General features: G+C 37.4%; 1 protein-coding gene across 2 annotated transcripts in view; it reads right to left on the bottom strand.

The window, feature by feature from the left end:
• Positions 1–17012, bottom strand: part of PAXIP1 (PAX interacting protein 1) — a 33431-nt gene that overhangs the window by 3930 nt on the left and 12489 nt on the right. For both annotated transcript variants that reach the window (XM_083825193.1, XM_083825192.1), the window contains exons 6-16: positions 14168–14812; positions 10943–11666; positions 10026–10120; positions 8955–9050; positions 8483–8620; positions 6964–7085; positions 6211–6395; positions 6032–6075; positions 3612–3679; positions 3112–3214; positions 526–694 (exon numbers count right to left, since the gene is read on the bottom strand). In XM_083825193.1, coding sequence (XP_083681319.1) covers positions 526–694; positions 3112–3214; positions 3612–3679; positions 6032–6075; positions 6211–6395; positions 6964–7085; positions 8483–8620; positions 8955–9050; positions 10026–10120; positions 10943–11666; positions 14168–14812 — 2389 coding nt within the window. The remainder of the gene's footprint in view (positions 1–525; positions 695–3111; positions 3215–3611; positions 3680–6031; positions 6076–6210; positions 6396–6963; positions 7086–8482; positions 8621–8954; positions 9051–10025; positions 10121–10942; positions 11667–14167; positions 14813–17012) is intronic.

The following is a 17012-nucleotide window of genomic DNA, read 5'->3' as shown; positions in this document are numbered from 1 at the left end:
AAAACATTTGGGGCTTAACAAGTAATCATAGATAAGATCTATAAATGGCTACATCAGAGAGACAGACAATGCTTAACAACATCCAACTATTTATTAACCACTCTAAAGCAATATCTAAATACTTTTTTTTTTTTTTTTACTTCACTTAACGGAAAGAAACTGGATTAAATCAAATGAAAATTATGTGCAACATAATGTTATATAGGAACAAGAACTTAGTGAAAAAGTATACATCATTTCTTCTAGTGACAACTTTATTTAACCATACCAAGGTAGCCTTCTACCTCAAATGAAATACAAACTAGCTGCTAGTGTAATTGTTTAAACTTTATAACCGGTGGAGAATTATGTATAAACTATAGAGGTCAGACTTGCTGCTGACTTTAAAATCTGTGTTTCACAAAACCGAATTCTTTAGAAAACTGGCAAGAGACATGAAAATTGAAGTCAAAGCAATACTCAGGCTATGTTCACACACCTAAATCAACCAGCCTGAAGTTTATTATAGGTACCAGTTCAACTTACCAACGAACTTCTGGCATTTGAAGCACTCTTCTAACCACTCTGGAGTGACTATGTGCTTGACTACAGAAATTGCTGTCAGGAACTTGACAGTGCGGGTCACTTTACTGGCAATGAGGTGGGTGCATTTCTGGGCTGATTCTGCTACTTCGCCTCCCAGGATATAGAGTTTCTGAAAGTTGTGCAAAATACACATCAGAATGAAACAGTCCTTTATAAATTGTAAGGGGAAAAAAAAAAGTGGAATGATAACAGTTTAAAATTAAGCTCCTAATGAAATAGTAAACATAGGAGAGTTTCATATTACAGTAATTCCTTTATTAAAACTGATTAAAGGACAGAATTTACAGCCATGAAAAACCCAGGTATTTCCAGACACATCTCACCTGGCTAGAGTGAGAGCTACCTTCTGAGTCTGCAGCTTTATTTTTTTAAACAATAAAATAACCCTAAGGTACAAATCATATTATTTTTTTTTTTTGGAACTGAAACATGCTATTAAGCCTAAATAAGCAGAAAATTTAATAATTTTGCTCTTTTCCTCTACGGAAGGTATAATATACACTGTAGCTATGGTGAACTTAATTTTGCTACTCTTTTCCTCAAAGCAAAAGTATTCTCATGAAAAACATATATTCTTTAAATACATCAGTTCCCCATGCATTTAGATGGTATTGAGTAACTATCATTTTTTCCTAGGTTTAAACTACCCTACCCAAACTATCTCATCACAGCTGGCAGCTTGTCAACTAAGATACAAATCATTATCTGACTAGATTAGTAACAAAGCTAACCAAGTGGTAAAGTGTATCACATTATAAAAGGAGTTAGACTGCTTTCTCTGATAAAAAAATTAACAATGAAAACATCCAAAAGCATTTGGACAGCTTCACTATCTATGCGCTACAGATTTCTGATTTTTGTAAGTATTTTGTACGAATAAGTTAAAAAACAAAAAGAACTATTTTAAAGCATAAATATTTAACACACTATGGTGTTTTCAGTACAGCAGTCATCTGGAGTCACCAAAGCAAGAGGCCTACTGCGCGTATTAGAAGCCCAGAAAGAGCTCTGCCTTCCCTCTGTACACCACTGCTCTGAGAACAACAAACAAGCAGGATACACAGGGACAATGTTTTCAGTTCTTTCTTACTGCGCTGGCTAAGTGCTGGTTTGCATCACGGTGATACACAAAAGCACTATTCCGTGACAGTGAACCTCTTCACTCATTATCTCCTGAAGGGTATGCATAAACACATTGTGAATACTAAACTTGTACACCTACAAACGGCAAAAGCTGTTATTTTCATCCTTAATACACGTCCACCTCAAACACTGTATTGCTATGAGCGCAGACCTTGTAAGATTTGTACTCTAATGCTTAAGCAGCCCTTTGGGTATACAGAAGAGACTACCCCTCCAGCTCAAGAAGATGGGAGGTATCCAGCCTCAGGAAGGTATTCAAACTCTGAAAAATCTTAACGGTATCATCACGGCTAAGTTTGGCTTCAAATCCACAAGACTTGAGGCTGAAATTTATTTATATGCTCATGAGCCATAGCTGTAACAAAATCAGATTCTTTGACTCTTTGTATAATAAACCTGGTACCAACGTGACAAAATGAGGAGCTGTCACTGGAACTTATACTGAGATTTACAGAAAAATCATTTACGTTTCAAAATATTCAAAAATCAAGCTTCAAATGCAAACATTTTAAGGGAAAAAGACTACGGATTCCAACTACTTTGAAAACACCCCTAGTTATAATAAAGAAATCAGGTTATCTGGAGAATGCCTAAGTGATGCATGTTTCTAAGAAGCATAGTAGACCCAAACTTGTCCTCCTTTACTTTTGATTAACCTGAGTAGGCACAAGTGGCAGGATCTTTCATGCCCTACTGAAGTCAGCAGTTAAAAAAAACAAAACAAAACAAAAAAAAGTAACGCTGTGCCACAAACCTCAGCCAATATGTGACAAATGAATGAAAATTTCTTCTTTTTGACCAAATATTTAGCACTTATTAAGGTTCAAGGAATGACTGGATTTTTATATCATTAAAAGAATGTTATAAATTATTTAGAGGTAAGTTCTGGGAGAGATTTATTAGGGAACAGAACAAAATCTCCCTTGGAACACATTATCTCATGCCTGCCATAAGCTTTGTCATCAACTTCCTTCAAAACATTTGGCATCACAGATAACAACAGATAATAAATAACACTTGAAACAGCTTGAGTCCTACCCAGCACAACAATCACTACTTTCCTCACCTAAATTTGGCCATGAAGTTTGCTTATTTAAAAAAAAAAAATGTGTAAGGGGCCTCTTTGCCTTTTAAAAACATCTTACGGAACAAAGAACAGTAGCAGAGAAGCAGGAAGTACACTACAGCAGAACAGTTATCAAATAAAACTCAGTCCACATAAATGACTGATCTCAGCCCCAGTAAGCATAGGTTTTTATCCATCCCATTAGATACAGGCTAATCAAGTCTTACTTTGTAAGAACTCAATGTCCGTGAAAAAATAAAAAAAATTAAAAAAAAATCCATGTAGTTCACATGAGGTTAAGTGAAAAAAAAAGTCACCTTGATGTACTGTTGAACTTGCATAGGCTCAAATCCTGTGAAGAGTACCATCGGTGTCAATTCTGGGGTGAGCTTTTTAGTAGGTGGCGGTAGGTCTTCAATCCTACAAGACGTGAAATACAGCAGAATGTGAAGTTCGGGCCAGAAGTCGTTTTTTTAAAAGCAGATAAACACACTCTCTGCAACTTTTAGCAATGAAAACGCTCAGACGAATGAGAATTAGGCAGGATCAGTCTTCTGGATGAAAAACTGTTATGCTCAGAACAGAACATTCTCTCCCAATTCTGTTCTCTCCCCGTTCTCTTATTACTCCACTCTCGTTATTCTTCTATTCCTGCCACTTGAGTAGCTGGCAATATGCAAAAAATCCTGCTAGTTACTGCAATTAGCAGGGTACAGGATGGAACTGGGCGGATGGGCAGCTGACAGTTCTGTGGAAAGGTAAATTAAGGACAAATTGGTAAAACAAAAAAAGGTAAATTAAGGTAAATGGTTCTTACCGTGCTCTTTTGGAAGATGGCTGAAGACTGGGTTCATTTTGCTTTGGTTTCAAAGGCAACCTCACACCCTGAAATTAGAGCATCTACGTGTTTACATCTGAATTGAGCATAGAACCCTATTTTTGTTTTAAAGCAGGACAACTGTATGCCAATGTTCTAAGACTATACTTAAAAAATTAATATACACGAGAAAGATGTGCTGCCAAATGCATACTGGTGCAATGACTGCTTACACAGCTGACTCAAGAGCAAAGCTGAGCGCTAACCAAAGCTTCTCCACGAAGTTAGGCAACGATTTAACTGAATGCCAAATACAAACTTTTTTTCCCCTTTCAGTAAAGCTGATAACCATTATTTGAAAACCCAAAGAATTAAATGAGACTGAAAACCCTGTCCATTTATGAGACACATAAAGACCACAGTAGTCTTCCAGGAACTTAAATATTAACAGAAAATAGCAGCGCCTGTATTTTAAAATCTCAAGTTCCCTATTTACAGGAACAGAAGCTCCAGGGGATGCCTGGGTACTTGCTGCATAGACACTCCTGCCTCCTCTGTACTAGCTCAGTCCCCCACAGGGGTTTGCTCCCCACTCTCAGAAACCTGTAGTCTTACGCGAGAAAATCACTAGTATGAGCAGCTGGAAAGAAAAGCTCAAGCGCTTTCTTCTTGACAGGTGTTCCAACTACACTACGGAAATGCAAAAAGTAAATTGCATCAACACCACGTGACAGACAGCTGTCCTCACATAAGGACCCCAGACTTTAAATCCCAAGATGGAAAGAACTGCCTGCTGTAGAAGGCAGTGAAGTACCTCGGCTGACCCTTCACATGCCCGGTGTTTTCTATGACCAAATCACATTGTTTGTATGTAGGTGTCCCAAAGGGAGCTGGACAATATTAACTTCAGAGGTCTCTTCCAATCTAAATTACAAAATTCTTACTACACATGGAAAAGAAAGGTCCCTATATAGTAAATATTGAAAGGGAGGTACTTAAATTAAGCTTTCTGACCCCTTAGTTCTCTGCGTTTGCTGTGTAAGCAAAAAAAAAAACCAAAAAAACAAAACAAAACAAAAAAAAACCAGACCACCACTGGTCCAAGTGGACCACACTAAAAATGCAGATGCCAATTTTAAGATGAGCTCAAACACTATGTAGGTGCAAGGGCTGGTGGTAACAAACCCAAAAATGAGCTTGTGAAAAAGCCACCTTAAATACTACTAGTAATAGTACATACAAAATCTCAAGTATTTATTTTTGGGCCACTAATAGAATGCATCCTTCTTCAAGGAAATATGACTTAATTTTTTTTTGTTGTTTTGTTTCAAAAAAGCTACTTAAGAGGCTATGACACCATTTCACAGAGGTCTATAAAAAGATCGTTTTGAACTTCAGGTCATGGTAACAGATGGCTACTTCTGAAGTTCCAACATATTAAACAATTAAATTGTACTAATATTTTAAATGGGATCTGGGCATTAATTAAGTTACGACAGTTATTAAGCTGTTTTCTGAAGAGTATACAAATGGATAGAGGTAGGCGATCCAGAATACAAAAGCTTACACAAAAATATTTTTGTGTAATGTAAACCGTTCTCTCTCAGTCACTTGTACAAATGAACCGAAAGCTCATTAGCTCAAACTGGGAATTACCTATCTCAAGACAGACGCTGTGAAAACAGTTATCATTTATAAATCTGGAATGGAAAGAGAAATTACCACACAAAATCTTTCAGTCTAAAACTGAAACAGTATTTTCCAAGCTCAGAACAAGGAAACAGCTCAGAAAAAGTTGCTGTTCCCACCTTAGCTCTTATACCCATCTCACATTTTACGTTTCACAGCTTTTATTGCAGGGTGTATTCTAGACATTTCAAATCCTGTTCCTGCCAGATTCTTAGTTTCCTTACGGTTGCTGATTTACACTGCTGTTACTACCAGACTTATCAGCATCACTTAAAAAAAAAAAAAAAAGCATTTTTAAATTACAGAATATTTGGTACATATGCACATGGCTTTAGTTCTTACAATATTTTAAAGACAGGATACAAAGTACTTGCAACCCATAATTTATGTCATCGATTCTATTTAAAAATATAGTCAAGATTCTAACAAAGTTATTACTGATTTTGGGTGCTTTACACCTCAAAAACCTTGCTTGGCCTGTTTCTGTAAAATCAAAGAGTGATGCACTAGTCCAAGATCTCTCAAAAGAAACTTGATTTTATATAATACAATGCAGTTTATTAGTTCCGTAAAAGATCATTTCTCGGATTTATAGAACACTAACCTGAAGCACATCAACGGTCTGTGTGGGTCCCTCTGGCACGTTGTGCACACCATATGGCTCATGTGCTCAAACATTAGAAACACTAAGCAGTAATCTGACAAAAACAGCGATATAAAACTCAACATACCATTAGAAGTTCTGGTGATACCTTTAGTGGAACTCTCCAAGAATCTAGAAAGTGAAGAATACAACAGAAGTAAAACCACTGCAAAATTATTTACAGCAGAACACACATGCTTCTATTGATTAAACAGGTACATAAGTAAGTGCTACAGAACACAGGATTTGGGGGACTGGAATTCTTACCCAGAAGGTTGAGAACTAGATGTTGACTAGGAGAAAGCGGATCTTGAAGACTGAATACTGTATAGCGGCTGTGCTGTATCTGCCGTAAAGCTTCAAAGTTTCCTAGCAGTATGTCACAGAGCCATTGTGCATTTACACAGGGTATTCTCCACTCTTTGGCTTTCTCATACTTCAAGCCACTGGGTCTTATTATTCAGAGATGAGGAAAAAAAATATTTGATAAAATAGGTAAAATAGCATTTATACCAATAAACTTAAAATACCAGCATTTCTGTGTTGGTCTATCTGTTGTAACTGTGATAGAGAAATAAAATACATATATTCTGAAAATACTTTTGTTCTATGTACTGGAACAAGCAAAGTCAACTCAGGCAGAATTTCTGTCTCAAATTGAATCAGATTAGACCTAGATTTAATTCAATTTTCCCTCCCCCAGCATATTAAAACAATTATTCCTTCCCCCCCAATAGATTTTACTTATAGATGATGCAGCAGTCAGCATCACTTACAAAATAACCTTAAAATAGTGAAACAAGCAATGGCTTTTCTTTTTCCTGTCTTCAGCAGGTCAAATTTAAGATGTAAGTGCGCAGTAATTTAGCTCAATAAACAACATCATAAAGTTTAATGCTATCAAATCGCAAAAATGATTAAACATTCTTAATGAGATGTAACGAGCACTCCACATCGAGAAACACACTAAGTGGCAACAGGCAGCTGAGAACGTGAGCACCGTGGAGATAAACCACTTACTCTTTGCAGATGAGAACTGTGTTGCTGCGGCACAGGTAGCCCGTGTATTTGGCACCTGCTAGGTAGGCCATTAGTTTGAGGTCATCTCTGTCACTATCAACGAATCCTGTCACAGAGATTATCTACAGAAAGAAAGACACAGATATAACTGAAAGTAGATAGCATTTACAAAGTGATCCTGTTGAAAACAATTTTCTCTTACTAACTTTTTTACATTACTATGAAACATAGAGCATCTTAGCTACGGCACACAGGCACTGTAGGATACGTAACATGGCTTATAGGATATGTAAACTACAATCAAAGGCTGTTTGTTTATACATAAAATTACAGGTTTCTGGCACTGATTCTTCCCAAGTCAGAATTATTTTCATTCCGCTGGTCAACTTTTTGCTATTTACTAAGTCTCACTATGAAAAAGCTCCCATTTAGTTTTCTTCCCATACATCTTTCACTTCTTTCTTCTGCTGCTGTTTATATTCTTGCAAATTTTTACACTTACTTCCCCTACTCTCCTTTTAAAAATTCCTAAATGCTCTGCTCTAACCTGCCATGAAGCTGAATAAACTGCACCAGCTGATCACAGGTAGCAAAAGGTAATTCTTTACCTTCATTTCTTACCCTCGGTCTCACAAAGTTTTCATTTTTGCTGTTCTTTCCTTTTATTTAAAAAGTGACAACTGTGATTTTGTTGTTAATAATAAACTATGTTAACCACTGTGTTCACATGCACATTGTTATAGTCTATTTTCACCAGACCTGTTTCTTTTTATATATTTAAGAAAAGGCTAGTACTAAGGCTGTCATCTTTCATGGCTGCATTCAGGACAAAGATCCAATGCCAAGACATATTTTGGCATCTTGTTTTATGTTGCTGTGTATTTCAATCAAGACATGCCTCATTCAACTTCAAGTTTATTTTTTGACCCCACAAATTTCCACTTCCCCAGTACTCCTCATTACACGCCAAAACACAGAGACTACTGGAACTGTGACCTCCTCCTTTCTGACTAACAGAACAAGCTTCCTTCTCCAGTATTTCATAGAATCATTTAGGTTGGAAATGACCTTTAAGATCATCTGGTCACACCTCTGGTAGGTATTGACTGAGAAAAATAAAAAACACTCAAAAAAATCAAAATACTATGTTAGCATAAAGGAAGTATAAAATATTAGATATGCTGTTAAGTTGAAAAATAAAAGGCTTGGACTCCTGTCATCTTGTTATGGATAACTCATGTCATCTTTGTACCTTGGTTTCTCTAAGAGAATAATAATCAAACACAGGTTTTAATATTTAGCTCTCGGAATTCAGCAAGACTTGCAAAGCACTCTGAATCACCTGATAGCATGCCCCTGATAGCACAGTCAACATAGGAGTTTAAGATTAAGAGAAGCTTTTCATCAGCTGACAAAAAAAAACATGCATTTTACTTTGGGTAAGTACTTTCCAGCTATGTTTTAATATTGCTCGTGTAATGAAACAAGCATTCTTTACAAGTAAGCTTTTTCCTCTTACATGTTGAGAGCATGGCTTTCCTCCTGGTGGAAATGCCACTGGGAAGTGAAGGGCTCGATGAGGCGGTACCATTTTCTTCTTCTTCAAGATTGAGTTCAGCCAATGTGCCGTAATGCATCTCTTCCTTTCTCTTAAAGCCTATGAAGACATGCACAAACAGCTTTTAAAAACTGAAGCACATCTTTATGTTAGATTTTTTCTAAAACACAAAGCTTCTATTGTAATGACTGTTTGTTTCTCCTCAACATTTTCATGATCCTGTTTCTCACAGCATCTTCCTCGGTGTTCTCTGGAATAAATCTACTATGAGCATTATGAAAGTCTGTTGTACTATAAACTACAAATGATTTTAAAAAAGCATACAGTGAGAAAAAATATTTTATAATCAAAGCACGGATTATTATACTGAAAACCCCTTACCTTTACAGTAAGGAAATGAAAACATGCATAAATACATTACTAGCTTGCTTACCTGAGCATACATGTTACTGACTTGGCTTTCACAGAGAAGATGCGTGCATCTGCTTGTAAGTGTAGGGTCCACTGTCCCACCATGTGCTTGAATGATCTGGTAAGAGAACCAAATTAAAGCTTCTAATATATGTAACAATTATAAAATTACCCTAAGAAACAAACAATCTGAAATCAACGTCTACTGTTTAGGAGACTGTACCATTTCACTGAAGAGTTACCCCCCCCCTCCCCCCCCAAAAAAAAAAGTTTGTCATGTAGCTTAAGAATTTTTGGGGAAAAAAAATGAAGAAAACAAAATTAAATATGCACCTTTTCATTGAAGTACAAAAAGTGGAACTTTTTAAGATGCAAGGAAAAAAAACAAATAAAGATATATAAACAAAAATAACCTTGTTTTTTATTTTTGCAGTATAACTATTAAACAATTTCTCATAAACCATTCAATTCTATCTCAGCAATAAACACAAGTGCTGTTAAAAATGTCAACAGCTTACTTGATTATGCAAAATTGTTGGGAAAATTCAACTATAAAATCCATCAGAAGTTTCTGAAGAACATCAAAGTCCTCTCATTTAGGAAAGGATACAATCAGATTTTTCTGAAAAATAGAAGTTGGCAAAAAAATAGAAATGCTCTATTCCTCCATCTTATTCACTCAGGTGGATACCTCACAGCCTACTAAATGCCAGAATTCTATGCAAAAAACAGTCTTTTAACGCAATTAAGTTAAAGATAGAAAGCAATGCTATATTACATTTGCTGTACTACAGCTGCCTGATCGAAAGCATAAATAGTTGGGAAACAGTTAATGTTATAGCTTTTTTAGTTAATGTTCTGGCTAAAGACCGAATTCAACCTGGCTGCACATCTGAAGCATTTACTACTTTTTCTAGTCAGCCTCAGTTGAATAATTTTTTTTTCCTAGTCACAACACAAACATTAAATAAAATGATACCTAAAGAAAAGTGAACAGTGCCAAAATATTTCCAATTGTTCCTTTTAGGATTTAGTTACTGTGAGAATAAGGTTATCATTGTGGGTTTTTTTTGGAAATACAGTAGAATCTTACCCGTTTCCAGGTCGCTAACAGCTGTTTATCAGACATCTGTTCTGGGTAATCAGCAATTGCAAAGACACAGCCCAACAGGAAATATTCTTCTGGAACTGGAATAGTTTGGCACATAAAGGAACAGAAAATTAAAAACTTAAAGCTCTGAAGGGTTCATTTCAAAACATATTCACTACACTCATCTTTCCTATTACCAAGTTATAAACTACATTTAATTTTGAAGCTAGCTTTTTCTTGGAGAAAACAGGATCCAAAATCTCAAAGCTGACAGCGATGTCTAAAGGCACAGTTTGGCCCACTATTTGTGGGGGAACTGGGGTCTTTTTTTTTGTTTGCTTTGTTTTGCTGGAGGAAGAGCTGAGTAAAGCGGTAGGAGAAAGGGACACCAAAGGAAAACACAGGACACATCCTCCTTTACATAGATCATCTAGGAAGAGTCAAAACAATCAACAAGCTTTCAGTTCTACTAGAATGAGCAGAATTCAGTCAGCTATGACAATCTCTATCTGATGCTGAACCCTCCTCATTAATTTACTACTATTTCCAAAACTTAACCTATCTTTCCAGTTGTTATCCCCTTTTTAAGCCTCCCTTTTCCCTTCTTTCAAAGGAAAAAACCTATGCCATGCAGACACTAATGTTGTTCCCATAGCATAATTTATATGCTAGTGGGATAAAGCACACATTTGAACAGAAAAAGTTTTCAGTGCTCTCATGCTTTTCAGATTTCTCGACATCCTTATTTATAGCTTATACCTGTTAGCATGAAAAATAGTAAAACAGCTCCTGAGCTATAAATGGAGTTTTTAAGTCTTACAATGCCATACTGTAAATACAACACTATTTTTTGACATTCTAACCCAAATCCTGTCATGTCATTAGAGGTTTTCTCCAGGATCAGAGGCAGTATTACTAACTTTCTACTGCAGGATCATGCCCAAAAAGCGGCTGCTGTTGCAGTTGTGTCTGTTGCTGCTGGTGGTGTTGCTGCTGCTGGGTCGCGACCTGATGCTGTAGTGCTTGAGATGTCTGAGTTAAGTGCTGTGCTGCCTGGTTCTGCATCTGCTGCTGCTGATGCTGTTGGTGTAACCTCTGCAGGTGCTGCTGCTGTAATTGCTGCTGCTGAATCTGCTGCTGCTGATGCTGCAGCTGCTGTTGCTGGAGGTTCTGTTGCTGGAGGTGCTGCAACTGTTGCTGCTGGAGCTGCTGCTGCTGGAGCTGATGAAGCTGCTGTTGCAAAGCATGCTGCTGTTGGAACTGGAGCTGCTGCTGAGGACGGTGGAGCTGCTGTTGGGCGTGCAACTGCTGCTGTGGAAACTGAAGCTGCTGCTGTGCGAACTGGTGCTGCTGATGAACCTGCTGCTGCTGTTGTGGAAACTGGTGAGTCTGTTGCTGCTGGAAAGGCTGCTGGGAGATCTGGGGCTGTTGCTGCTGCTGCTGTTGTAGCTGCATAAGTTGTTGAGGTTGAAGATGTAAAAGAGGATGGTGCTGTTGCTGCTGTGCTTGATGTGTCTGCTGTAACAAATGTGTCTCTGGTGTTAGTTTCACTTGGCTAAACAGCACCGCGTTTGGATGTCCCTGTTGGCTATGATTTACTTGTTGCTCTAAACTTTTTGTAGGTGCTGAAAGTGATTGTAAGATCTAGAAAACAAAGATTAGTTTTGTAACCTTTTTGTTGTCATTCAGTTTTTAAAATATTTAAAGAACTACTGGGAAAATATCTCTCTTAAAAGAAAAGAACCTTATGCTTAAACACATGCTAAGATCAATGCAAATCCTCAAGTGCTAATAACTTTCTCAAAGTGAAAAGACAGGACTTGCACATAGAAAAGTGGAGCTACACACGACTCTTAATTAAATGCAATACACATTTAAAAAAAATTAAGACTGAAACCCATCCCTGTATTCTTGGTAATATGTTCAAATAGCACCAGGACTGTTAACACTGCATCAGTAATTGTATCAATCAACTCAATCAACTGCAATACTCATTTTACATCCCTGCTGGCATACTAACTTCAAAGTTTAGTTCCACAGTCTTGTTTTCTTTCACTTAAATATTGCTAATAACGCCTCCATTAATGAGTACTGTTCGAAACACGGAAGTTTAATTCAAGTTTTCATTCTCTTGACCCAATCCAGGGATATTCAGCCCTATTTTAAAAACTGAATCGCAAAATACAGCTCAGCGCTAAGTTTTTGAGAATAATAGATTTTGTTTATGCTCAGTGCTGAAGTAACCTGGAACTTCATTTCATTTTTTGCTGTCTAATTCACAGAGTGGACACTAAGACCCAAAGCTAACTAACTGTATCCTCTCCACATCAGATGTCCATCAGCTCTTCATTGGAGGTGACTCAAGTTCTTACAACGCACTTCCAAACATCTCAGGTTGCATATATGCAACTCTGATGTTGTTGGTATAGCATATATTACAACCACGATTACCAACGCATCATCCATCACTGATCTCAAGCATAAACAGAGTATAAACATTCAATAACTAAAAATTAACAGACATAAAGAATGTCTCTGTGGCTCAGTATTCGGACAGATGATGTTGCTCAGTATTAGGAGGGACTACTTGTTGTTGCGAGTCCCAAAAGTCAAAATTACAGAAGCTGCAGGACAGATACTTCAAAACAAAGGGATACAACTTTCAGAAGTATCCTAGGGCTATATTCACATAGTGACTCTCAGCTGCAGATGCCTTATTACTGCAGACCTCGCCATTCACTAGAGATCTCTGGTTCAACTTTCAAAGATGGCACCAAGACACGGAACCCACCCAGATCCGGTACCCAAAGCAGGATCCAAAATGCAGCTTAACCCAGCCAGGGGGAAGTTACAAGAAATACTGTGGCAGTGGTATTTCTCCCTCTAGGAAGCAGATCCACAGCTGTGAGAGCCAAAGCCTTTCTCCAAATGCTGGAGCTAGCACTGCAACTTATACAGCAGCCAGACAGGGTACTTGAAAGCAGTCCTTGTACACCATGGTCAGTCCCTTCTCTAAGAGATGCCTGGAGAACCAAGCCTAACCAAAGCACCACACCATCAACTGCCTTGTATCTCTATAAATACTTATGCAAAAATACTTCCATACGAGGCTACTAAAGAGTATTTCACAGCACAACGACTGCGTTGTGGGTGATGTGATGTTTAGGCATGAAAGCACTGGCCAACCAACCAGGGTTTTGGCCATTCTGCTCATTCCTTACCCAAAAGTTTCAGTCTTTCAACAGTTCAAGGCACTGAGAAGAGGAACCTAAGACTCAGTTTCAAAATGAAGCCGGCATTTCCTTTTGATATAGGAAACAACCAACAATCCAACTGACTCTACTTTTTGCGTTTCTTTAGAGTACTTGCTGTAAGCTTGTACTCAGGCACCTTTGAAGGTTTTACCTTCAGATGAACATCCAAATAAATGCCCCAGTGTAATTAGCTAAGTAAAAGTTGTGTCTAACATTTACCGGCACCTACTTCTCTCACACTGCCTTCCCGTAAACCTCTCAGGATTTTAATGCTGCACATAATATTGGTGTGTGCTCGCTCGACTTTCAGTCTCTGCTAAAAATAAATTCAATACAAAAGCTACAATTATTTCAACTATGACTGGCATAAAAAGTTGTAAGTTAGGACTTGTGCATCACAATCCTGGCTATGCTGTACCACAACTTAATGATGCCCAGCAGAACAGAACAGGATAGAACTGACCCTACTGGGAGCACAATCCATTTTACAGTTCGGTGTGTTTGTACCACTAATAATTCCTTGCACTGAGTAAAAACCTTGAAGGCTACGAAATCAGGTTCTCTAAACTAACTAAATTACTTTAATCATTTTTTCCCCTTCTTATAAAGAAATCAATACTGAAACACCATGAAACTCTAAACCAAGCCACAGTGAAACATGGCTTTACTCTTTAATGTTTTTTCCACGCACATTCTTACTTCTATGAACCTGCTAGGAAAGAAGTTACTTATTATTATGAGGTTACCAATTTGGCTACATCTTCTAAGTAATGCAGAGAACTTTTACTCCTTTGCACATTCAGAGGACAGTAAAAGGAAACTTAAATTCTCGGACACATTAGCTCCTAATAAAAAGTCCAATATCTTATAAATGAAAAATCCAACACTTACATGTGCTACATTTGACGGTCTATTAATCTGCTGAATATCAGCACTATTAGTAATATTCCTTAACGTCCGCACTGCCGGGCTCCACGCAGCCATCATTTCTTGTCGATCAGAACTTTGGGCACCTTGGACCGAAGCCATCAAATTGCCTCTCATATCCGGAGGCAAGATATTCCCTGGCACTGGCGGGACATTGGCACACAAATTAATTAACCCGGAGTCTTTCCCTTGAGGCAACCTACGCTTTGCTGTGGATGCCTGGGGAACTTCAGCTGGCGTCCAATTCAAATTCCTCTCTTGCTTTTCCGGAGAAGAATCTGAAGAATCATCAAACATCAGTTCCCCTTTTGCCTTATCAGCAGTAGTAGATTTTGGCGAGAAAACTTGATCACCCAAAGGTGACCCTTCTCGAGAAGATGCTGGGCTTGATAATTTCTCATCAGTACTGGCTTCATTTTGAGAATCTTGCTCTTCATTTTCTGCTTCTTCCTCCTCTTCCTCCTCCTCCTCTTCCTCCTCCTCGTATATAATTAAGCGAGGATGATAAGGAGCCTCTTCTTTTCGAGACTTATCAGCTACAGAATCCAGTACCCAGTCTGGTGTCACAATTTTAATGACGTCATGTTTACAAGCACATTCGTATTTCTCCTACGAAAAAAGATAAAAACAATCAATTTAAAGACAAAAACAAAGAACAAACAAAAAACACGGCACCCTAGCTTTTGGAGGGGCTCAGCTAGAGCATGGACAAGCAGATTGCAAGAGATTGTTGTTCAATGACGAACTGCTCTCTTCCAGAACCAACAGGACAGACCACGCTACTGGTGCCACAGGTTCAAACTGATTTAAACAAGATCCACATTTACCATATGATGGACTCAGGAGGCACAAATGCAGAAGACAAAGTCTTCACTTGCAAAACACCATTACTCAAATTCTTCTAAAACTTAAGGATTCAGAAAGATATTTGGTCCTGAGAAAGTTTTTCAGAACACCAGCAGGAATGTCACAGTAAATACTCAGACGCAGCTGCTCTCAAGGTGGACATAAAGGTGAGCCTCGATACATTCCGGCTTGCTCCACTGAAGTATAAAGCATCATGAAAAAGCATTCAGGGAAAATGAGAATTTCACAATAAAGCAAAGATGAATATTCAAGAGCTGATCGCTGAAAGAATGAATTTCAGCAGGAATATACATCAGGAAACAGTAGGGTACTTCCCATACACCTGCCCAGAAGTTGCAAACCCTAATGTTGCCCTCAACTTGGAAGTTACATTTCTGTCCTCATATTAGCTAAATCCATTTTACTAAGAGGTTACTAAGAGGTTATGATATTGACAAGGTAGAAAATGTTATCCCTCCCATCCTCCTTACCATTTCACCGTTTGATGATGTACAGAAATATGGGAACTTCTCTACTTCCTTTCCTAACTGAGCAGAAGTACACACAGGTTGAGCGTTCCATTTATTCAAATGTCTTCTTTGATACAAACTCCTCACAAATATTAAAATAGTGAAAAAACTTTCAGCATAAGATTTGAAACTAATTTCAGGATCTAATATTTGAGAGCGATTGAGCTGGGATTTTCTTTGTATGTCAGACAATATAAATTAAAAACCAGAGCATTCAGAGGAAATTAATTTCATTTAATGATTCTCTGGAGTTATTTCCTACAATGAAACTGTCATTCATACACAATAAAGAGATTACAGACGAAACCAAGTTTATTTGCAGATATGAATTTTCATTCTTTTTTTGTGGCGAGAATTATTAAGAATCTTGTTTTATCATCTTGTGTTTAGTCAAAGCAATCATTTAAGTTTTCGCTAGTGTCAAAACTCTTCTCATTACAAACTGCTGAAGGTTCCTTTGTAGTATTATGTCAGAACAGCAGGCACAGATGTATTTTAAGTAATCATCCTATAAATCTGTCCCCGTTCAATGATTATGGAAATTAAACAAGATATTTATTTCGTTCTAAAGATATGAAATGTTACTGTGTTTTCCTCCATTCAAGTGGCAAACTTAAGAAAGTATCCTTTGTTCTTAAAAGCTTATACATTTAAGAAGTGTTGCCTTAAATCATACCATCGCCTATTAAAACTGTATCTTACTTAGCAAAGCTCTTCAATCAAGCATTACATTTTGTTGTGGCAGAGACAACAACTAGAATGGTGTTCAATACATACTTTTAGCTTCCACCGAAGAAAAATCTTGTCTTTAAGCAAAAATAAATAAATAAAAAGTTCTTATTTAAAGTTTTACATGAAACAAGGAAGAAAAAGCAAGCATTTCCCATGCCTGCACTGTCCAAGCAACCTTCTCTTCTCCCAGTAATTTCCTCTTCTTCAGCACATTTCTGTTTTTTAGAATAAATCTATTCTAAAGCACTTTCCTACGTATTCCACACACGAGTTTAATGACATCCCACTACCCATATGTTTTTCTCCATCTTAATATTAGATGGTTTACATTAGCTTAGAAATACTAAAAGGGTTGTTGGCGAAACAGAAACACATTAAATTTGTATGAAATAATATTGGAAACTTGACAAAATTTTACATATTAATCTAAGGAGGTATTATATAGATGTTAGAGCTACTCAGTCAAATAATTGAAAATGCTCTCGCGTTATTAAAGGACAAAAAAGAAAACAAAAAACCGAAAACTCGCTCCATCCACTGCATTGACCAGAAAAATCCAAGCAAATTTTTGTTAAGTGAGCTTCAATTTAAGTATTTTTAGTGAAACCAGACTAAATCAATTGCAAATGTATTTCTTCTTCATGAGATGACTACCTGAACACACCAGGAAGTTTCAGTAGTATTATAACCAATCACTACAG

The sequence above is a fragment of the Anser anser genome (assembly GCF_964211835.1).
Source record: "Anser anser genome assembly, chromosome: 2".
In the NCBI taxonomy this organism is placed as follows: Eukaryota; Metazoa; Chordata; class Aves; order Anseriformes; family Anatidae; genus Anser; species Anser anser.
The sequence above is the reverse complement of the archived record's forward strand: the minus strand, read 5'-3'. Positions and strand labels throughout refer to the sequence as shown.